The sequence below is a fragment of the Anomalospiza imberbis genome, chromosome 4, assembly GCF_031753505.1.
Source record: "Anomalospiza imberbis isolate Cuckoo-Finch-1a 21T00152 chromosome 4, ASM3175350v1, whole genome shotgun sequence".
Taxonomy (NCBI): Eukaryota; Metazoa; Chordata; class Aves; order Passeriformes; family Viduidae; genus Anomalospiza; species Anomalospiza imberbis.
The window spans coordinates 55,944,675-55,969,558 of NC_089684.1; the positions used below are offsets into that span (position 1 = coordinate 55,944,675).

The window sequence follows — 24,884 nt, forward strand, 5'->3', positions numbered from 1 at the left end:
AGTTCTGGGTATCATAGAAGAAGCCTCTTTTGGTGTTAGGGATAAATTGGACTTCAAACTTCTTTCTCTGCAGGAAATCAGAACTGACTGATCTAACTCGGAGGTGGGCACAGGCTGGCTGCTCACAGAACAAGCTGGCTGGTCTGGGCCAGCAGCCCCACTGCTCCCAGCTCCACAGGCAGTACACTCAGCTGCCAGCTAACCTGCAGAGTGGGAAAAGGGAACAGCTAAGCCTGGCTCCCAGACTGAGTGTCTCTCAGGTTGGGTCAGAGAGCTAATGAACCATGATCTGCAGAACTTCATAAAGATACATCCCCATTACAGCTTCAGGACTGAACATTTCAGAAATAAAGTTCAGAATGATTTTAAAGTGAGGCTTATTCCTCAGATCTGATGTGCTTTCTGTAGGTCTCAAGCAACAAGACAACAAAACATAAATTTTCTTATGTTGTCTCTGTTTTAACACAGAAACAGAGCAGTGCTGTAGATATCTAGAACATACACAGTACAGCTTTTTTGCTTCAGTTTTTCAAGGAAAAATGGAGGTCTGTTCTTAAATGAGGGAAATAAACTGGCACAAGGTGATAGAAAAAGCTCAAGTACTCAACACTTTCTGACTTTGTTTTTCACAGACAGGCCTGCTCCCACGCCTCTGCCTGTGCCAGTGTGCTCTAGAGAGGCACAACCATCAGGAGGAAACAACATTAGGGTCTACCTAAAAATTAGATGTATTCAAGTCCATAGGGTGGTGATGGGACTCTCACAGAGCTGTAGAAGTGGTTGGCCTACATGGTTATGAGATAAAATATCATACATGAAACAAACAATGTTTATCATGAGAGGGCTCTGATCACAGGAAAAAGACCTCAACTCTGAATAAAAAGAAGACCCAAGGAACAGGGGCTTATTTGCTTCCACTGCAGTCTCCAGAGCAATGAAGGAATACTCCCCTTGGAGTTTAATCCTAAATACTTGCAGGACACAGGAATAACCAACATGGACTTGTTACAGGCAAATGAGGCTTGACCACTCGATAATTCTGCATCTCCCTGCTGACAGCAATGCTGAGGATGTGATGCAGCACATCTGGGCCTCAGACAACACCTCCCACAACAGCTTTCCTTAGGAGCTGGGATGTGTGGGCTGGAAGAAGTCAACAATTTAACATCCAGTTAGGGGCCAGCAGGTAACAGAGAAAATATTCTGGGGGAAAATACCAAGGGTATAGTGTTCAACCTTCTCCTGCTTGTAACAAATAATATAAATGTGTGGTCACACAATACAGCTTGGAGTCTTAGGCTGGATATTAGGAGAAACTTAAATGGAACAGATTATTCAAAGAGGCTGCATGATCTCCATCCTTTTCAGTTTCTTAAGACTTGATCAGAAAATGGAACAAAGCTGACCTGGTCTAGTATTGCCCATAACCTTACATCATACTTGAGGTCTTTTGGGTCCTTCCACCAACACATCCAGGAACTAGTGTAACAGACTTCATTCCTGTCAGTAAAAATATTGGTATTTCAAACAAACTGCCTTTAGTACGCAAAACACACACATTTATTCATTGCAGTCTGATGATTGTTGTGGGTCCCTTCCAAACTGAGATATTCTATGATTCTTTCCCTGCTCAGCTTCATTCCCAAGTCTCTCTGGGAAGCTTTGCACTTCCAGAACAAACAGCTGCTGTATATATGTGAACTTGTGACTTGCTCTCAGCCTAGCCACTTAACTGTATAATTCTGCTCCCAAGCCCACTGAAGGCACCTTTTTCTCCTCTGTATACTTTCATCACAGATATAGGCATGTTTACTGTCATAAATTTACTGTAGGGAACAGTTTTTATCAGCAAATCCTTTCTTGTGTCACAACCATGAAACAGTATCTGCAGTGACATACTGAGTACTCTGCTTAGACATGTACCTTCAAGAAAATATCAGTTCCAGGATAAGATTCTACAAAGGATTCTACATCTTTGGTATTTTGCTTCAGAAAAAAAACTCATGTAATTAAGATTTTGAGGCTGCTACTCTTGGTCTGAGGAATTCTAATCGCTAAGAGCAAAAGCATTTGGTTGAGGAACAGAGGTGTCAGAACACCTATCCATAATTCTATTGTGTCCAACAAAACAAACAACTTCCATCTCCAAATAGATCAGTGATGCCCTTTATTTTTCCCCTCTACCAATTGCCAATTAAAGAATTGCATTTAGGATTTGCTGATACTCCACACAACAGCTGCTGGTAAATTTTTGGCCGACTGTACAGAGCAGCTTCTTGGAAGGCCAATGTGCTGTACAAGCGTGGCAGAAATGGAACAGGCAGCCAGGATTAAATCACAGTTAAAGGGGGAGGGGAGAGGAATGCCTGCATTACAGCCTTGTGAGGAATTACTGGTCACGTTAATTCTCCAAACCTACCCCTGGCCTAATTAAGCTGCATTTTCACTGTAAAGCAGGCAAACTGCCAGTCATGGAGAAGTGAAATCAGCTTTCCAGTAACTGCATGGAGAAGCTCAAAAGCATGTTCATGTTTAAAACAGAAGCCTTCAGGAATAAGGGGGCTTGAGGAACTATGTTAGAACAGGGCTTGAACTAATATTAAAATACAACTCTTCAGATAGCAACATATAAGGTGCTTTTAAGTTTTGGTAAGGTATGGGAGGTGGTTTTTTTTTTTTTTTAATTTGCATCCTCTGAGCCTGATTTCATATTCATGTCAAGTATCACCATTCCCTTTTGAAGTCACTACAATCTGTACAGACCATCCTGTCTTATTTTCCTGCTTCTCTGTTTGAGGGCAGGCCAAGGGATTTGAGTTTAGCACAAGACATTTGCAGTCTGGGGCAAACACAACTAATGTAGGGGCCTGATTCAGAGCAGTACAGCCAGACTCCTTAAATAAGTTTGACTGGATCAACAATGAACCTGTGTTAAGACATTTGGTTCAAGAGCAGAATATATTTTCAGTTTTCTAGTCAGGATTTGCTAGCCAACTACAAAGACCATATTAGCTCTTAAGGAATTAGAAGCTTAGGCCATATGCCAATAAACAAATCCAGTGGAAGCTGAAGCACGAGCAGCCACTCTCACTGCCATGCAAACACACAACTCAATGCAGGGTTTCCAGCTAACGGGCATTTGGCAGGAGCAGTACTACAAGGTCTTCAAGGAATCAAAAAATAGCTCATCCTACACATCACCTTTCAGGCATAGGGCACAAGCTCTGATAACTGCTTAACTCCTCCTCTCTTCCTCCTTATAACTACTTAAATGACAGGAATTCAACTAGCACAGGAACCCACTGAGCAGATTCAATAGCAACTCTTCTAGATCAGACTCAGGAACAATGGATGAATTGCTTGCTGTGCCAGTCCCTATGCAACAGCAGAACAAGTTTTAGGGGTTTAACACTGAGAAAAGCTTGCTCATTTGGATCTTAAACCAAATATCAAACACACCCTTTTCCAAAACCTGTCCTTGTGTTGTTAGTAAGAATAACATGCAAAACTGCTAATAGAGAGACACAAACACAAAGAAACTATGGTGAAAAATATCCCACTTCTTAGAAGAAAAAAATAAAACTCTATGTCAACTGTTCCACTGGAGATGTTGGTTTGCAGGCTGGGAGACATTTGGATCACCACTCCTAAAAAGAAATCAATTTTTTCCTTTTCAAAAGATGTTTCACCAACATTTCATATTTGTACGGCATTTTTTTTCAACACATGAGCAATAGGCCACAGTATGAGAAGCAGCAAAAGCATTTTATTTGCTGTATAATTAGTGTCATTAGAAATATGATTGGTAAAAAAAAAAAAAAACACGCGAGTCCACACAGAAAGGAAAGCTTAATAAAATCCAAAGACAACTGGAAAGGTGGTGGTGGTGATAGGGACTTAGCAGAGAAAATTTTTTAAGTCTTCCAAGGTTCTAGACAGCAACAGATCTTTTTGGCCATCAGAGATGGTAACAAATCTTCCTACTACTTTGCATCAGAGTGTCCTCCTCCACTCTTGTTGGACTGCTAGATTCAAATCACTAAAACCTATTGTGGAGTGTGAGAAGGGAACTAAACACAACATCAGGATCTGTTCGCATGAGGTCACGCTTTCATGCAACTGTTCTGCACATGCAAAGGCATAAAACTTACTGAGCAAACACCATCTTCTCAAAAATCACTTTAAGTCATAACAACACTTCACTTTGTTTAATTCCTGTATTTTCCAAAAGGTGGTAGAAGTACTGCATTTTTTAAACAATAACATGCTTCTCCTTCAAACAGAAAATATCTTTAATCTTTAAAACAGAATGATTTCTTTTCTCTGACACTGAAATGATGAGACAGTTGTAATTCACGGAAGTAACAATTGTGTTTCTGAAGCAACAAGTTGCCACAATGATTATTTGTAAACATTATACCCACAACAGTAAGTACATTAAAATCCCACACTTCCACCTTAAAATAAACCACAAAGATTTGACATGAAATACATAAAAAGTTTATTATGTATGTACCCCATCTTCTTATCTGGAGGAGAAAATCTGAGGCAACAGTTTGGTGCAGTATAGAGAAGCAAAGCAATATACAGTAGCTGCACACAGCTTGATTGGTTTCAGACCACAACTAAATACTCTTACTATGACTGTTAGTACAGAAATGTTCTGTAATTAGAAAAAATGAGAAGTATTACTCTCATGCTGTACAGTCTTATGTTTCTTGGTTACAAAAGAACAACTGGTTGAGTTTGAATCTTTCGCGCCTGAACCTTGCACACCAACTTGTTTGGCTGTTGCCTCTGGAATGTTCAGCACAAAGGTTAAGCTCCAGACATAATTTAAGTGCTTTTCATGTGCAAACTGTTATTCGCTAAAGCTTTCAAAGTACATTTAATTACAGATATGAACACCCTGTAAAGATATGAGGATATGACAGCAGACCCAGAGGCCAATACAGATTTTTTAAAAGAAATGCTATGTTCCACTGCAGTAGTTCTAGTCCCTGATTAGGTCCTTCCAAAGAGGGGGCTTATTTCAGTTGTAGGAGATAGACCACTCTTTAACAGAAGCATCATGGGATGTTGTTACCAGAGTATGTTCATCCAACCACGCCAAGCCGCTTACATGATGTAGTCTGTGAGCATCTGTATCACAGTGCAAAGTAACAGAAGAGTTAGGGAGGCTGGGTTGACAAGGTAACTTCAGCACATTCCAAATATGATTTTTAGCTGCATTAAATACTAGTACTGGATTTTAAACGCAACTACAAAAATAACAGAAGAATTCCAGCTAGTGTGGCTAGATAGAGAGTAACATAAAGGCTAAATTACTTTGGGAACATTCAAAGCCTGCTTACCATTAGTCTACAAAACAGCATTGGATTTCAAGAACTACTAACAACTTTCAAAAGCAGCATGTTGAAGAAAACATACCTGGTATCTTGACTCTGGTCTCTGGATCACTCACAGTCCAAACATACACCATCATGTCCATGCCTCCAGAAGCAAAGTGTTCATTGTCTGGTGACCATGCAATGCAAACAACTTTTGCATGGTGTCCATAAAAGACATTATGCTCCTATTTGAAAATCAGAGAGACAAGGGTTATTCCAATAGTTAAAGCTGCTTCAGGAAATCACTAGCTTTCAACGTGCAGTAGCAGAACAAGCCACTGCAAGACTCCAGACAATGTACATTTCAGATAAAGATGGATGCACTAAGTAAACCAAGTCGTGGCTTCATTTTATGTAATTTATTTAAATACTTAGTAGGCCAATAAAATACAAACCCCCTTTGTAAAAAAAAAAAAAAAAACAAACCACTAAGACATTTTTCTATGAAAGCTTGATATGTTAAGGGCATATGCAATTTAGAGACTTCTAAAATAATCCCACAGATGTTTCAAAAGGCAAAATTATTTCAACTTTTACTTGGAAAATGAAATGTTTTTTGTGGAATGCCATCCTGTTTTTACTTCAGTGTTATTTTAGTCAAAGTTTAAGGAGTTTACAGGCTGATACGCATTGACTGCTTGGGCTGAAAAGTGGGAATTGCCCATTTTTTAGGTTTTAGTTAAAAGTCAGTAGATTGGCAGATAAAACAAGATTCCCTGTCCTAGCTTATCCCTTGCATATCTTAGTCCTTCCCATGGAACTGTGTGCCAGAGCCAGCAGAATTTTATTGGCAAGTCTGCTTTATTTACATAATTGAATTTTATTGTGTTGCATGATTCTTATCAAACTGAGCCGACATTCTTGTCCATTTTACAAAAATGTACACAAGTTCTCTAACAGACATGGCATATATTTTGTTATTTCCTTTGAAAATCCCAAACTAACAAAACTAGTGGTTCGGCAGACCCAAAGGAACTTTTTGTATTTAACTTTGGCTAGTCTGTGGAAATCCAGCTCCTTCCCTGTTTTAACTATGCATTTGTTATTAGATGGGTTTCAGTGTTTTCTCAGCAGCCAACCCATGCTGCACATTTCCTCAACTATTCATACGGTCTGGGGGGTTCACATAGGCTGCTGTAAATACCAGGAGTAGTCCAAAATAGCAGGCAAACAGTCACAGAAACATCAAATTTACATCAAGTATTTACAATTAAGCCTCAGCAGCTACAACAGATTTAGACATGAGCTGTCAGTCTGTTTTTAAACAAAGAAAACTCTCATTACAACAGTTCTTACCGCATAGCCATCAGCAACACTAAAGACAGTGACAACTTTGTTTGCATCACAGACTGCAAGAAAGGCACCATCGTGAGAATACGCCAGGTCAGTAACAGGACCTTTAGCTTCCAAAGTCTTATCATCACTTTTCAAAGACGTTCCTTGGATTGAATACAAATGGACATTTCCATCCTGCAATTAATAGCAAAGAAGGAGAAAAGGTAGAAAAGTCATTTTACAATAGAAAGAGGAGTTCCTGAAACATTTTGCATTAATTCTCTCTGGTAGCGCTTATGTTAAGAAAAGGTTTAGATAACCAATCATTTATGCTGGCTGCAATCCACCAATTGGATTGCACCAATCAAATCCAAATGGAAAAAACTCCATTTTCCTATAATTTGCCAGCTTCAAGAAAACCCTGGATAAAAACAATTTGGCAATTTCAAAACAGCAAATACAGGAAAAAAGATTCAATTCAAAAAGAAGTGAAATAGACTTTAGGTCACAATTGTGGCAGAACCTAGGGAACGAAAGCCCAAGAACACCAAAGACCACACACTTAAACAATACAGATGTTGTTACAAATTATCACCTACCATTTCTCAACACAACACACCCACTATTATTAAATACTTCTGTTACTTGCTCCAGTGTTCAAAGTAGTACAGTTTTAGGAAGTGCAACCTTACCGCTCCTCCTACTGCTGCTGTACTTCCTGTGGGGTGAATGGCTACAGCTTCTGGCTCATAGCCAAGGTCATCAATTGCAAAACATTTTTTCTTATCTTTCATCAAGACAACCTGTAAGTAGAAAACCAGAAACTAAGACCCCTCTTCAAAGTACCTAATATAAAACTATTACTTTACTCACAAATACAAATTCCCTCTAGTTGCTCAGATGTTTGTTGTATTCTTATCTTAAGGGAACAGATTCATTAAAAAAAAAAAAAATAAAAGAAGAAATGCCTACATGTGGTGACTAATCTGCTGTACTGCAGTACTTGTGTTTTCTAAAATACAGTGCAGGGCATTCTCCATTGCCTTCAGCTTTGCTTCACTCGGTTTGAACATGAAATAAATATGGACAAACCAGTATTTTTAGCATTGCTTACTCCCTTCCTGGTTCATTGTTAAAGGGAGGGAGGCAAGACCAAATTAGTAGCAAGTTAATGCTGCAGTCTTAAACCTTAAAGGCTATTTCCTATCCAGTTCTATGCTATGGTTAAGTGGGATTAACTCACATGAAAACAGGTTTGGACAACACTATCAAATGTCCCAAACACAAAACCAGCACCCATGCAGAAAGCATAAACCATTAGAAGTTAATAATGTTTTGATACAAGAGAGCCTCAGAGCAAAGTCTCCAGTTTTCTGTGATCTGCATACTAGTGGCAAGTGAGCTAGAACTGCTTATGCTGTACAACAGCACTAGTTAATTGGTTAGTTGGATTAATTCCAATAAAATAAAATGCAGGAGAAAAATATCCTTTTGCCAAAAATGTGTCACTGAACAGATCTGGCAAGAATGTGATTCTGAGGTTTAACCTTCCAGCACAAAGCTGTATTGATAACAAGTACAGAAACATCCACACAAAGGACTTTCTGAAATTTAAATCTATACACAAATGTGAAATTGGTACAGGATGCAGAAAAACAAGGGTTATCAAGTATCCTGCTGAATTATGTTCCCTATAGGTCTTATAAGGAAATTCTGTAGATGTGCAAGGTAATCCCACACTAAATAGTTAAGTGTTACCATACATGGCATTATTAACACAGCAATAGTTGATAATCTACATGCTAATACTTACTTGTCCAATGCATAAAACTACAGTATAACCACCAGGACCCACAGCTAAACATTTTGGCTGAACATCCATTTTCACAGCATCCTGGCCACTGGACGAGGAGGTGACAAGGTGGAGAAGCAGGAAGGACAAAGCAGGAATAAATTATTCTGTGTCTACCGTTATTTTAAATTGCCCATTCAAATAATCGCCCACGAATCATCAAGAACATGCAATAACTTAATTTTCTTATCTACTAATCGGCAAAGTTTCCTATTGTTTTGTGTTTAAAGCTTTACTACTTTGATCAGGTAGCATACTTTTGAAATGAAAGTCAATGTTACCATACTACAGTTCAATTTTTAAAATAACTAGATTATCTTAACAGGATTCTTTAAATTCTGGCTTCCATGAAGAAACAGCTGTGTCCTCCTCCTCCTAACCATGTTTATCTTCCCTATCCCTGAGTACTTATGAATGACAAAGAAGATACCCTTCCAAAGCCTCTAAGTCACCCAACACAATAAAGTCTCCATCTTAGCCATGGAAGGGATAAAACAAATTGAAAAGCCTGGGATGCATTTCTCATTGTCAGAAAAAAGCACAAGGTTGGAACAGTAATCCTTTCTACATTTTCCATGGAAACATAAAACTTAAATAAACTCCAGCATTTATGTTTACCATATAAATACAACAACACTCTTGCTGTAAAACAATTACACTGCAATAAAAGGCAACATTTCAACTAACCTGTAATCTCTCTTGCTAAGGTTGGTGTAGCGCACAGTGTCATCCATACTGCAGGTGACCAGCTGGTCCATTTCATCCACTGCCATTCTAGAAACCTGGTTTGTGTGGCCTTTCCCAGAAAAGCCATCATTCTCTCCAGTTTCAGAATCCCAATAATGTGCATAATAGAATTAAGGAACATTTGAAGATACTGGTACAGTCAGATTCCACACCATAAAATATTAAATAATTGAGAGAACAGCTAAGGTTAGAAGGGACCTCTTGAGATTTAGTCTAACCTGCTGCTCAGATTGGTGTCGGCTACAACAGGCTGCAGGGTTCTGTAAGGTTTTGAGTATCTCTAGGGATGGAGACTCTACAAGCTCCATGGGCAACTTAATAAATATTATAAAGTGAAACTCTGATGTTCTGTAGTGAGCTAAATGACCTACCACAAACGATAGCAAATACTGGAATAATTAGCATTAGGTCTGAGATTAGAAACTATTTTTAAAAGAATTTTAGACAGAAGCCCTTGTAACATTGGCTTTCCCTCATTTTACATGGTAACATCATGTGAACTACTCACACTGTATTACAGGTCTGTAAGCTTCAGAATGCTGGAAATATAACTTTCTGTGTGTTTTATCATAAGTGGAAAATATGTTTTGCTGTTTCTTGATGTTACAAGAGGCTAATTTATATATTTACTTGCTTCTCCATACTATCGAGCTACCTATCATGAAGAAGCAACAACTGAGAATTAAGAGTTGGCTTATATTTAGCAAGAAAGTGTGAGGGCAGCTATTAAAACAGGTATTAGTGGAAAACAAAATAAACTTTAGACAAAATATTCACTTGTGTCCAATAAACTTAGTCTTTGGCAAAGCTTTTTTTTTTACCTCTCCTAATGAGTTCTCATATCAGACTAAGACTAGAACAAGTACCACTATCATTCAAAGGATATTAATATGACCATCATTACTTCCAGAGTAAATATAGGACTTTCCACCATTTTTGTGCACCGTAAGACACTGAATTGATTTACTATGACCCTGTGAATGGGACATAAATAATTACTGATGAACAATTTTTAACACATACACACACCTATTTGAAAAGAATGATAGGTTATTCAGAAAATAACATGTTATTCACAAGCATTAAAAGTCACCCAGTGTAAAAAACATTATTTTACAGTCATTTAACTGTTATAGCACTGCTATTGCTATGTCCTTGATGAGAAACAATAAGCACCATGGATGTCCTTATTAGCTTGATGAACCCAAATAGTTTGGTAGCTTTTTCATCACTGCTTTTCAGGCACTTTATGACTCAAGGAAGAGGACTAAATATGGTCATGTACCCACACCAACTTCCAGAATTATAGCAGTGATGGCAAAAATCTGGGACACTGTTTCTAGTTCATGTAAAAATGTAAGTTCCCAAGAGAGAGAGTCTAGTGTCAGTGAACTCTTTAAATCCTAAAATTAAAGTTTGATTGCATGGTAACCCTAATCACCTTGTCCACAATACACTAGCTCTGGGAGAATGAGACATCTCTGGTAGTTTTCTATCTATGCTGTATTTCTTTTCTCATCTTAAGAATGCTTAAAAGCTGCAATAAAAGATAAGTCAATAACATTAATTAAAATGAAATAATCAGTCTGGTGTTTGCACAAAGCACAGTCTCACCCATGTAAAGAGTAACTTCTTAATTCAAGAAACACATAGCTCATTTGGCAACGCTAATTTAACAAAGCTATTTTTCCACAGCTACTCTTCCATCTTTACAACTTCAATCACTGAGTCATTTATTGCAGAAACTCACGCAGTAACAGAACTTTAACCTACCTTTATGACACGTAAAGGCTTATTTGGATTGTTCTTGTCCAAATAGTTGATATAGCCAGACAGGGAGATAGTCAGTAAATGGTCTTTCTGCCACAAGCAACCCAGCTGCTGATCCAACACGTTTGATCCCATGTTAAAAGTATTTACAATAGAATTAGCACCGACATCCCAGATTTTAGCAGTTTTATCTCCAGAAGCAGAAAGCAACTGACTACTGTCAGGGCTCCAACTAATCTGTAAAAACAAATGTCACCACAAGACAGTAAATGCATTTATTAATCCAAGACTTTGCAGTTCATTAACTGGGTAATGAAACACTATGGATCATCTGCACAAATGAAGTGATACTTACAGCATAAATACCTCCATCATGTGCTTTGCCTCCACCAAGAGCACACACTTTCTCTCCAGTCTTCCCATCATAGACAAAAATCTTAAAAGAGCACAAGGACATACAACTTAAAGGGAAAAGCAGTACTAGAAAAAACCCCAAGATAGTATCTGATACTTTGAAACACTATAGCTCTTTTTTAGGAGAGACACAAGCTATGCTGCATTGAATAATTAAGACTAAATTATTGAGATGAAAATTGTAATCACAGCAAGTCCCCTGTACTTTGGATCCAGACACTTGAAATTCTGGAAAATGTTACAGTTTTGTCTCCTGCTGTGATAGCAGCTGCTTAGCACTGCTGTCATGGGAGTCTACCCACTGAGAAGGACAAGCTACCTATGGTAAAAGAATCATTGTCAACCTGCCCTTATCAGTAGGGAATATACATGGAGCTGGGCTGCTATCTATGAATTCACTATTTCAGCTAGACCTCTCAGGATCACAACATACATATTCCAAAAGTCCAACATGTTCCTGCCAAAATAACCTTTAAAGGGATGCTAGGGAGATGGAATGGGGAATAATTCTTGAGTAAGAATAGTATGGTTATTATTCTGAGTAAGAATAGTATGGTTATTACCACTTATCAGTTATTACAGATTTACAGGAGGACAGTCAAAAATTTAAACTTGTGGCATAAAAAAGCAGCAACATGGATTTTACAATACTAATCCTATTCTCAAAATGCACAAGAAAATCTTCTCATGCTAAAATCAATATTAAAAGAGTTCCTTGTCTTTTACCTGCCCATCTGCACTAGCTGTAGCAAATCTGTTCCCATCAGGAGAAAACCTCACACAGTTCACAAACCGTGTATGGTCCTGTAGAAAAAAAAAGTAAGAATCAGCAAACAAAAAAAGAACAGACTGTTTTACATAGAAGACAATCTAGTAACAATGAAGTTCTCTTACATGTGAACCATAAATTAGCTGTGTAGGAGATGCCTGCTGTAGAGAATTGCTATGAGGCAAGTTTAGCCTCTATCTGAAGAGAATCATGGGGCCAAGAACAGTCCAGGGAAGACACTGTGACATCATGACCAATGTAGTTAAAACAACTCAGTGCATACCAGAAGAATGATTACCCAGTTTCAGGGATAAGTAGTAAAAAAAGCCAGATGCAGCCTACATTCAAACATGAGATTCTTCCCCAGTGGTGACTAACTTCTTCTGCAACATTCTCCAGATTTCAACTCTTGCTTCATTTTGCAGTGAGTTTTACACACACAAGAGTATTTTATCCTTCTTATTGCAAAAGAAAAAAAAAAGCACAGGCATGAGGAATAAGTTACTATTTTACTAAAATTCCATTCCTGGGAGACTGCATTAGTGGTAGTTCTGTGAAGTAATGAGGCAAGACTGATGTATGCTCCCCAAATAGACGATTCACAAGTAGGAGACTATTCAAACCATGCAAACTAGAAAACACACGTTAAATAGGGAAGCACCACAATGAGGCCAAAGCTCCCATGCAGAGAAATTTGGAAGACTATTTTTAGTAATATGGAAGGCAGGTTCTAACCTACTTTCATCAACTCTACTTTTTTTCCCCGATGATACTGCAGGTTTTAACCTAAACCATATAACAGAATCCCATATATCAATCCAAATATCACTTTAAAAGGAAGAACTGCATCACATACCAGTCTAAGCAGCACTGGTAAGCAATTTGGACTTTAGAATTCCAAAAGAACCAGCTTAACAAAATGCATGTATCAGCTTAAGTTCAGAAATATATTAGGCAACTACATCATTTCATTGGATCGTAGAGCTCAAAACAATTCCTTTTCTAGAACTGGAATGGGATCCTTACTAAAGTCAGCATATGAGGACTACTCAAGGCTCACGTGTAAAAAAATAAAAGGCCTACTATGCTGTTTTTAAAACTAAAATACAAACTAAACATTTTGAATCTACTACTGGAATAACATCCAGTATCTTTGCAATAGTTTTTTTGAGGCAAGAGATCTTCTGCCATCAAAACAGCTGCAGAAGCTTATGGCTTTTTATTTTCTTTGGCCTTAAGCAACAATGAATACCTTCCCTGTGGTAGTTCCAGCCTTTGTTTCATGTAAGAGATTGTAACAAGTAGAAGAAACAAAGTTAAAAAGAACGTAGAAACAGAAAACTGACAACACAAGTCACATACCCATTCATGAAAAGAGAAATCAGGTTATGGCTTCAAACATCTACACTCACCCTTTAAAAGTGGCCCTAGGATTTCAGATTTGAGCACTCTTTATCAGATTGGAAAATTACATTAAAAATCACCACATTTTTTGAATCATGCACCTTGGAAAGCTTCAAGAAATTCTACACACATTTCTGCATTGGGAAACAGAGCTCTGAAAGCATCAATAGAGTCAATAAAACAGCCTGCTTCATCCCTTCCATAGATTAGTGACAATGAAAAAAGAATATTGGAAAAAGTGCTTCAGGTTCTCTTTAACAAACCATTTCTTTTGGTTTTCTTGGCCTGAGACGAACATTTAGTTATACATAATTTTAAGAAAACCACTTGACACCAGCTATGCTTCAAAGGGGGGAACTGAGAACTTCTGTTGTAACAGCTAGTTGTGATAAGAACTGCAAGCTTGCTGGAAACAGCACAGTTTAACAGAACCACATCTAAACTTCAACTCACGCTTAGTGTAAACTTGAACTTGAATGGCGGTCCCTCAAAGAAAGCAGCACAGTTGTCATCACTGCCAGTTACCAGCCGATATGGTCTCGTTTGTTTAATGTCCACACTGTTGATCACTTTATTGTGCCCAGTAATCTCACCAACAGAAGAGCCACTATCCCATAGGAACACTGCTCCAAATCTAGATAGAAAAGCACACAATAACTACAATTCATAAAAGTTACACATAGATTAACTCCTTGAACATCTGCAAACTGAAGATTTGAGTGCACTCAAAGAAAAGAAATTAGGTCATCTCATTAATCTCATGCAAGCGCATCATAGTTCCCTGAAGGCTATTTAAGATCTTGCTGGTGAGAGATTCTAATCTTCAATAGCAGATGTTTGCTGAAGGGGACAAACAATCAGGTTTTACATATAAAGGTTCTAAAATTCAGAGATCCAATGTATATTCCTCACTAAGAGTGTTGGTTTGTAAGATAAAGCAGTAAATTACTCCATCTGCCTAGCCACAGCACAGACTGCAGAAAGCTAGGATAACAATGACATTGGATCACAGTTATCTGGCTATTTAGACTAGATTGGGTACCATCACTTTTACAAATATTATTACTTAAAGGTTTAAGGAAGAAGAGTTTTAAAAGCTTTTTTGACAGTTCTTACTCTAAATCACCTTAAAAAAAAAAAAAACAGTATAATCAATACCAAGGCACTAAACTGCCAGAGCATTGCTATTTGAAAAGTCTTCTTTAGAATCCCTTCAACAATATTCTAGACTGAAAGTGCATCCACCTAATAGGAAGCTGGCCACGTTTATGAAGAAGGAGAGCAAACACACATTGTATCTACCGAGGAGGAGATGGGGCAGAAGGAGCAATGGAGGACAGAGAGTCTTTTTCAAGGACATAGTATATGACAGGGATTGAAAAACAGTGCAGGGGACTAGGGAACAGCACCACACGATGCTTTTCAGCCTTTCAGGCATGAGACTACCTGGTCTGGACTCTGCTTTAAAAGTCTTTGAACATTAAATGGGGGACACAAACCTAAATCAGCATATCATTTAGTCAGGTAAAGGACAATTAATTGTTGTTCTTTCATTAAACTACCATAATAAGACCTAAAAATACGGACATGTTACCAAAGGAGAAAATTCAGATACACTTTTTTTTTAATTCTTATTCAATCAATTGAATAAAACCATGAATCCAGTAAGTGAAGGAAGAGGGTAAAAAAATCTTGTTTTCCTCTTCCTACCCTATCAGAATTTGACAAAAAAAAATCACCAAACAGCTATCCTTAAATGTAATACCCCCCTACCTCTAAGAAACAAGTCCCATACCATTTTTAAACTAAGCAATTGTAACAGAACTGTATTTTCCAACTAATTTACAGCTGCCAAACACTGCATAGAAAATTTTGCTGCAGAACAGCACAACTTGAAGTCAAGACGGGGAAAAAGCAATGACTTCATTCCATTGAAGAATTAAAAGCTTTCTCCAAGGAACTTGCTTTGTTGGGATGCAGAGGTTTACAGTAAATGCACGTATGTATGTATAAGCACACACACAAACACAAAAGAATTACTCACTTTTCCCTTCCTTCTCCAACCACAGCAATTCTCTTGCTGTCTTCAGTCCATGCAAGGTCCTTTATTTTTCCTGCAAATGGCTGATATTCATACTTCAGTAGGTGTTCCTTCTGTGTAGTATCCCAAATTCTCAGCTTTCCAGAGACATCTGCCATAATAAAATAGAATATAACTATTGTTCCAGCATGACTCAGTCACATGACTCATCAATCTGCCAGAGTACAGATTTTTAGCCACACTGAAGACTTGTACTAGGGACCTACTACCTTAGCCTATTACAGCTACTACAAATGTCTTATTTAGGAATGCTGAAGACTATATCCATTTCAATAAATTAGGTTTTTAACTTAATGTTTCAAGGCACGCAGCACCAGATACAAGAGACTGAGATAGCATTTGCAGACGTGAAAAAACTGCACAGTAAGAGAGTAGGAACTCTAATGTTATCAGCTGGTATGTGTTAAGTATCTGTTACACAAAGAACAAGCCAGCCCAGCCCCCCTGCCCAGCAGCTACAAGACAGCTCCCTGACCCTTCACTGGGAAGTAAGCCACCCTACACCAAGAAGGGAGCAGTCCAGTGGACAGTGGTTGATGCACTACAATTTGTACCTTCAAAGGAGGTACATGCATGCAAATACCAGGTATATGGAATGTACAAAAAGATTTCTGTCCACAGAACTCAATTCATGCACATCAGTGTACTTTTTCATACAGAAGCATGTACACACTTAATAATGTGGATGCCTGCACTATCTGGAATACTAGACAGGAATGCAACAGAATATTCAGGAACTGTAATGTTAAAAGCAGCAGACATGGCACAAGCAGTTAACAATTTAAGACTTAAGATAATGAAAGCTCCCTGGCTCACTGTTTCCACTGAGTATTGTAAAACCCAAGAGCTACTCAGAGCAATTACTGTGGTGCAGGATTGTAACCAGAGGAATTGTTCTATACACAGACAAATTTACACATCCCTAAAGAAACCCACACAGCAAAGTATGTGTGTATTTTACCCTTCATAAAAACCACTGTTTTAGAATAAACCACATGGTAAAATATGCATCTTTCACCTCAGCAGAAAGCTTAAATTCACCACTTACTGGTGAATCTTTACAATTCAATTTAAACATAGAGCCACCCCACATCTTTCAGACCTGGTCATAGACTGATCTTCTTCACTTCGCTAAAAGGACAGTCAGAATTTTATAGAGAGAATTGTTATTGAAGCAGAATTTTAATGTGGACTCTCCATCTATTAACAGATAAGACACAGAGCTGTAACTTTGCAGTATATCCTGTTATTACATCTGCTATGACTGCAATAAGAGAAATTACCATAAAAGCCAAAAGCATAATGCCAAAGGTCTGTCTCATGAAGCACACGAAGTATTAATGCAGGTTGCATGGCTAATGCAGATTTATAGACAGAGAAATTAATCTTACATGTTATACTTAGAAACAGCTTAAACAGCCTGGTCATCTGTCTTCAGACCCCATGCTCAGCAGTATCACAAAACTATTTATAAATGACATACAGAAGACACTTTTTAAGGGAAATACTGCAACCTAAACTCTTTCACTTGGGTACGACAAAAATCAACCAAATACTTCCCTAGCAGAGTATCTATCACTGTTCTTTTACAAAGGACTGGAAATCTAAAAGACTACAAGAAAAAATTAGATAGTTATTCTGAGTATTAAGTTCTGCACAAACCTAGTGCACCAAGTCTGTAGAATACAGAATGCAAACTGGATTTTAAGAGGGTATTCAATTTGACACATGGTCCACACGCAAGACGGAGCCAAGAAAATCCTGGCTGTGGTCCCTTTCAGACAAGAATGTGAGAAAAAGGAGGGGAAAAAAAAAAAAAAAAAGCTCTGCTATCAGTGTTCTTAAAGGTTCTCCAGTACTCCAAAAATAATTATTCTAATATAGCTTTCTGTTATGAAGGAAACCAAGAAGGACAGGACATTTTACACTTAAAAAAATACAGTTCCCTTGAAATTGCTGAAAGGGAAACTCCCATTCTACTAAGATCTTTGCAGGAATCTGTGCTTCTCTTCTAAGGGGTTCATATTCAGAATGTTTTATTTTAGATATATTAGTTAGAAAATATATCTATTTGGGCACATTACTTTCTTCTGAAGCACTTCTAATTGACAATAGCAAGCTTTTTTTAGAAAACCTATATATTAATTGCAAATCTTTGTAAGAAACACAAGTTATAGTATTGTATTTATCAATATTCTGTGTACCAGTTCTGAAAAAAAATCAATTATTTGATGCAAGATTCTATTAAAAAGGGTTTGTTTATTTCTTTGGTAGTGAAAAACTCCTATAATACAGGAAATTTACACTAAAAATTCACGTTACACATCCTCGGACTATTGATACATATGCATTACATGGAAACTGAGACTCAGCCTCTTTCTCTGCTAACTTGCCAAGGAAAGCTATTTTAATTCAGGCTAAAAAGTAACAAAAGTTATAAATGTTATGTTGCCAAGTTTGGTCAGAAAGAAGGGAGAAGGGAAAAGAAAGGAGTACACACTGTTTTAGAATCCCTCCCCTGCCTATAAAGTATCAAAGTTTATTAACATCACAAACAATAGTCCTGTATTTCAGAAATAACTTTTCACTCTGGTGCATTTACACAAGTCTTCATCACACCAAGTATTTAGGGTTCATTTTCCAGGTTCTTTCTTTATTGAAATACTACATTTTAAAAAGACCAAGAATGTCACTAAGCTCACTGCCTGAGAAAGAGGTTAAAGGAACAAGGACAGAAATCATTCCTCCTTCAGAGACGTGTATGTAAGTCCACTGAAGCACATCCCATTGTCTGCATATTCCACACACACACACACACACACAAAGTGTTACTACTGTTTTGCCAGTAACTTTAACAGCTCTGTCCACACATCTCGCACACATGGATACTTTACCTCCAGATGCTATGTAGAACCCACTAGGAGCATACTTGGCAACTACAACCTGGTGGGCATGCTCAGTGTAGATGTCAGCAATTGCAGGATTCTATTTTAAAGGGAAAAATAAAAGTTACAAAGTTGTACACACTCATTTTCAAAGGAATAAAATCAGAAATTCAACAATAAAATTCATAATTTCTCCCTGCACTCCTTTCTATCAAACCCTGCCTTCCAGCTTAAATTGAGCAACTGTGTGAAAGTGAGAAGTGCAGTACACATTGCAGAACACTGCTGGTACCACTGAAGCAACACACTACTTTCTAACAACTGACACAAGAAAGGATTTCCTCTTAAGGAAACCTGAAGTGCTGGGACCCTTTCTTCTCCAATGCCTGCTGAACAGTAGAAAAACACTCTCCAAAATAACAGGCCAAGCATCAGGCTTTCTTTTTTTTAGAGCTAGCCCAGTCACCCAAGCAGAATACTAAATACAATCTGATTTGCAGCACACACCTAAAATTCTACTGTAGTCAAGTATAAAACTTAAGCCTACAGTCAACTATAACACATGGCTGTTAATCTTCACCATCTACCCAAAATCACTCAATAACCAATGAGATGTGCTAGGCTTGCTCTTTTTTTCTTGATAATTGCAATCTGCTTAAAAAGCCAGTAGACCTGGTATCAAGAGTTGTGGAGGAATTCTGAAAGAAATTCACTGCCACTCCATCATCATTTTAGCTCTTCAGTCTAAATTATGTTTTCAGATATTTCAGGTTGGACAATAAAATGAACTCTGTGTCTCAGCGAAGTAGTGCTATACAATAGAGGCACCACACAAATCAAAAAAAGGATGACATCAAAGCAAAAAACTGCTTTCAAATTTGTAAAAAAAAGTAATTCTGCACTTCTCTTAGTTGCAGTGTATATATGCTGCAATAGTAATACACTACTCTTTAGAAATATTTTCTACCATTTAACAGGCTTGCTCCAGCTCCAGAAACTTGACTCATATGATCAAAACAAAATTCCATTTTAACTCCTGAAATTAATACAGATTTATTCAATTGAACCAGAAAACCACCTGATGTTATGGTATGACTCAGCCATCCAATCAGGAAAAACTAAAACACCTGCTCTGTGTTAGAAAGCAGTCTCCTGCTCACAAGAGTTCTTGCTCTTGCAGTACTGTTCCATCTCAGGAGACAGAATTCAGCTTGCTCATGCAAAAAAGAACTCTTTTTCATTCCTGCTTTTATGCATTGCTTGAGTGCATTATAGCTCTACTTAAGTCACAACCATCTGCACTTACAGCATGCACATCCCTCTTCACTTTGTGCCCAACTGGATTTCATCTGAGCAAGACAAGATAATCTTTTCCCCTATTCTATATCTGCATCACCTACATGGTCAGGGAGCTCAAATCCCCCTGCATGTTGTTATTAATGGCATGTAGGTCCTATTTTACAGCAAGACTCTCCAAGAGTCCAGGAAACTAAGCTAAGAGATTAACTTAAAGGGTTACATGAAAAATAAAGACTCAAAATCAAGATATGGTAGACAGATTCCAGAAACCAGGTAGTAAGTTAAGGCTGTCAAAAGTCAGTTTTCTAACTTGCATGTTTTTTGTATTAAAAACCACTTCCAAAAAGATATTTAAGGAGAAAATTATAGTGTGAGCTGGGACAAATGTAGTACCTAGATTAAACCAGCAGCGAGCTTATGTGGCTTATGTCAAACACTGAAACCAGAGCCACATATGAAAGTGAGCAGTTTCAGTTCCAAGCTTCAAAGTAGTCTTAGACTCACTAAGATAAAATATTAATGCAGTATGAAACCTTAAAAATATCACTAGTCTTTCTCACAGAGCTTTTCCAGCATTGCTCCAGAACTACTTCTTGTTAAAAGAAGTCTCTAGATCATGCTCAGAGATCAAGCATTAACCCTGAATGCTATATTCATCTGATTAGCTAATGCTAGATAGCTTTAGACTTAAAGAGAAAGGTGATCACTGCATTTTGATGACCCTTTTTTTTTAATTAGAGAACAACCACTCCATTGGAGAATTGTTCATAGTGGGATTACACACAGACCTCCCCCCAGCATTTCATTTCGTTGTTGCAAACTATTAGAGAGGCTTCTATATGGTGCAAAGAAGGCACAGCTCTTAACTATGAGCAGACACACTTGCAAGTCAGGTTACAAACTGCAACATTCTCCAACAGGCGTTGGTTAGTTTCTGCGTTACTGCTACAATATATTCTGTAGCCATCTGTCAATTATTAACAGTAGCAAACTCCCCTCCTCAGTTGGGTAAATCTGTCTATCAGCATGAACTGCACCATAAAACTGAAGGATTCGTGATTTCCATTCTCGCCTTCCCTTGAGAGTTTAAGCAGTTTGAGTTTGAATTGCCACAATCCCACCTCGCCTGTTCTCAGGTCACTGTGTCCCCTACACCCCCAGCTCGCACTGGGGCTCTCATTTGGACTGGGCTAATCTTCAGTGAGCTGATTCAGGTAAAGCAAATTGCTGCCTTTCAATTTAACCTCCAAAATAGGGTCAGAAGAGCGTTAATGACAGTACAAGGGAGAAGGTCAGCATTCACGACTTGGTCAGAAACTGTAACGTAAGCAGAGTGGCTTTTCCCTCTTCTCTCATCACGCTGTGTGCCATTACAGGGTTTAACTGGGGCTTCTGGTTTCAGAAACTTGAACTTTTCTTGATACCAAAAGCAAAACACTATTACAAAGACATTATACCGACACACTGAAACCAGAGTGTGAGCTTCCTTTTGGTTTTAAGCGGATGAATTTAAAACTGATAGCAATCGAGAAATCTGCAAGGAATTAAGTTATTAGCAGCACTTATCCATTATGACATGACATGACAGTGAAGAAATGTCTGAATTTAGTGGGCATGAAGAGATAAAACAGGGAAACAGCTCAGTTTACAAAGGTGATTTACAGAAGCAGCCATAAACAAATCCATTGTTGTGGAGACCTAAAAATTCCAGAGGTATGCCCTGCCCCTCCCCCTGCAGCAGGCCAAATCTGCAATAGGAAAGTAAACCTAGGGGAGAATTTGATGTCTAAACAACAAGCGATCACTTGGAAGAAATTTATTTGTTAAAAACCAGTGGCAAGACAGTGGCCTAAACATGCAACATTTCCTCCATGCTTTTCAATGGGATGCAATCTTTGAAATAATTCAAATAACTCTCTTAACATTTCTCTAGTTAGCACCAGAGAGGAAAAAAAAAAAAAAAAAAAACAAACCCAAACCTCCACAACACTGAAAACATTAACTGGGGCATTCTAACATTTAATCGATGAGCAAAATTCCCTGTGAGCAGGGCTGAGAACTTGCACTCAGTTTGTCATGCAGTCCAGAAACTCATAACTGTTTTGATTCCTGGAGTTGGGGCTGGGTGGGGGGAAAGAAGCTGAAGAAAAACGCATTTAAAGATACAGGTTTGCAAGTATTTACATGCTTCTCTGGCAGGGTAAGGGCCCCAAACAGCAAAAAGGGAAGAGTTCATTTATTAGGCAAACACAGCACTCAACGTCATAATAGTAATACCTAAGAAGATAAACAGGGCCAACCAGAATATACCAGTCTCTTATCTCTTAAATCCTATGTGAAGAGGGAAATAATTGCACATTTTACCGAGATTTTCTACATGTTTTTACAGTCGCTGCCTATGATTTTATGCCTGAGTCATGCACTCTACTTATTCCCCAGCTGCTGATCACGGATGTGTGACCTCGATTGAAATGGCCAAGACTGAATGAAGCACAGGCTGTTAAAGGAGGGGGAGGGAGACGAAATGAAACTTAGCGAAAGCTTCACACTAGAAAACAAAATAAATCAAGATACATTACATCAATGTTTCTGATGACGACACATTTTCCATTGGTATACAGAAAATTGTTGCCCTTAGGATCACCTCCAATAATTTTGGAAACGCCTCGTTCAACCTGTGGAAGGCTGGCGAACACTTTTTCTATGGAAAAATAAAAGGCAAAAGGGGATTAAAAAATAAATAATATAAATAATTAAAAAAAAAAATCAAAATAAAAGGAAGGCGCTTAATGCCTCCCCGCCACCGGCACACGCCCTGCCCTGCCGGCAGCCGCCGCCACTTGTTGCTGCCAGCGGGCTGCGGGGCACCGCCGGCTCCGCGCCTCCCGCGGGGCCGCGCCAGGGGCCGCAGCCCGCGGGGCTCTGCGCGGCTCCGCGGGGCTCCCCGTCCCCGCCCGGCACCTCGCCGCCCCGGCGCCCCCGCCAGCTTACTGATCTCGTACGGCATCTTCGCCCACTTGTTACGGCGGCAGGCTCGGGCAGGGAAGGGCGGCGGGCGCGGCCGGGCCGGGCTCCGTGGCTCCGCTGCCGCCGCTCAGCCCCGCTCGGCCCCGCGGCGCGAACCAGGAAGCGCCCGCGCCGCGCGCCGCTCTCCGCTGCCTTTGACCATATATAGTCAACTCTGCTCGCGCCGCGCCGCTCCCCGCCAGCCCGCGCCGCGCGCCCTCCCCCGGAAATGCCGTGGGCTCGGCCGGGCCCGGCGGGGCCGCGCTGGGGCGGCCTCGGAGGCGGCTCCGCCCCGCGGGGAGCTGCGCGCAGGGCGGGCCGGGCCGGGCCGGGGCCACTCGGCGCCTCTGACCGGCCTCGGCCTCGGCCTCGGCCGCGCCGCGCGTGCGCGGGGGCCGCACCTCGCCGCGGCGCTCCCGGGCGGTGCGCGCGCGTGCGCGGCGGCGGGGCCGCCTCGGGCGGGGCTGCGCGCGCCGGCACCGCCCTGTCCCGGGAACGCCCGGCGGGCACGGAGCGGGAGCCCGCGGGGATCGCGGGAATGCCGAACGGGCACGGAGCGGGAACCCGCGGGGATCGCGGGAATGCCGAACGGGCCCGGAGCGGGAACCCGCGGGGATCGCGGGAATGCCGAACGGGCACGGAGGGGGAATCCGTGGGGATCGCGGGAATGCCGAACGGGCCCGGAGCGGGAGCCCGCGGGGATCGCGGGAATGCCGAACGGGCCCGGAGCGGGAACCCGCGGGGATCGCGGGAATGCCGAACGGGCCCGGAGCGGGAACCCGCGGGGATCGCGGGAATGCCGAACGGGCCCGGAGCGGGAACGCGCGGGGATCGCGGGAATGCCGAACGGGCCCGGAGCGGGAACGCGCGGGGATCGCGGGAATGCCGAACGGGCCCGGAGCGGGAACCCGCGGGGATCGCGGGAATGCCGAACGGGCCCGGAGCGGGAACGCGTGGGGATCGCGGGGATGCCGAACGGGCCCGGAGCGGGAACGCGTGGGGATCGCGGGGATGCCGAACGGGCCCGGAGCGGGAACGCGTGGGGATCGCGGGAATGCCGAACGGGCCCGGAGCGGGAATCCGCGGGGATGGCGGGAACGCCCGGCGGGACGGGACGGGCGCGGCAGCGGGGGCAGGGGCAGGCTCGGGGGCTCCGCAGTGCGCGGAGGAACAGCGCGGGGTGAGCCCCTCCGCCCCCGCTGTCGGCCCTTTCCCGGCGCCGCTCTTCACCGTGCGGCAGCAGCCGCTGGCTCCCGCGGCATCCCTAAAGGCGGCTCTGTGCGGGCTGTGCCCCTGCGGTCACTGTTGGGATACCGGGATTGTGCCCTACGCTACTGCGGCGACAGAGCTTTGGTTTCGGTGGGCACCATCGTCCTTGTCAGCAGGGACTCAGTCGCCGTAGTCATCTGCGGGAGAGGCTATGCGGGTCTCCGAGTTCCTCCTCTTACAGACCTCTTGGGAAGGCAATTCCTGTCCATAGTCAGCATTTCCTTTAAGATCAGTCTTATTTTCATGTCTTATATATTTACAATTATAATATCCTATAGTTTTATGCCATTCAACTCCAGATGCTGCTGAGGTGCTCCACAAACTGCTCATTTATCACCTGAGTTATCCCCTGAGGCCAAGTTGGAGGACTGTTTAAATTAAGCTGAACCATGTACAGCCATTCATTTTTCCTATATAACTTTGGATAAATTGAATTCTTCTATCCCTCCAATATTAATATAAATATATCTATTAATATTAATCACATGTACGATCAGCTCATTTGTAAAGTGAGTGAGTTTTCTCCTACAGAACAGGAAAAAATCATCAGGATAGATGGGTATGACAGGACTGCCTTGCCCAGCATGTGAATACAGAATAAAAAAAGAGCAAAGCTTTTGGTGTGTTCTTGGCCCACTGACCTGTAAAACAGGCATGGCGCAGGCCTGTGAGATTCTCCTTTGGGGCCTGGGAGCACAGGTTG

At 40.7% G+C, this 24,884-nt stretch overlaps 1 protein-coding gene across 1 annotated transcript; it reads right to left on the bottom strand.

Moving 5' to 3' along the window:
- Window positions 1-3,746: 3,746 nt before the first annotated feature.
- WDR1 (WD repeat domain 1) lies at window positions 3,747-23,214 on the bottom strand. The gene is made up of 15 exons (XM_068188685.1): window positions 22,898-23,214; window positions 22,486-22,607; window positions 18,617-18,707; window positions 15,666-15,813; window positions 14,075-14,255; window positions 12,175-12,252; window positions 11,390-11,470; window positions 11,038-11,271; window positions 10,149-10,238; window positions 9,205-9,359; window positions 8,479-8,566; window positions 7,358-7,468; window positions 6,687-6,860; window positions 5,431-5,575; window positions 3,747-5,142 (listed from the first exon to the last, which is right to left on the bottom strand). Exons 1-15 carry the CDS (start codon window positions 22,911-22,913, stop codon window positions 5,033-5,035), a joined length of 1,824 nt encoding a protein of 607 aa, XP_068044786.1. The 5' UTR covers window positions 22,914-23,214; the 3' UTR covers window positions 3,747-5,032.
- Window positions 23,215-24,884: the final 1,670 nt, after the last annotated feature.

Coding starts and splice junctions, on each gene's coding strand:
- WDR1 (XM_068188685.1), bottom strand. Junction 15,814..18,616: donor GTTCTACATAGCATCTGGAG/GTAAAGTATCCA, acceptor TTATTATGGCAG/ATGTCTCTGGAAAGCTGAGA. Junction 5,143..5,430: donor GACCAGAGTCAAGATACCAG/GTATGTTTTCTT, acceptor ACTGTGATACAG/ATGCTCACAGACTACATCAT.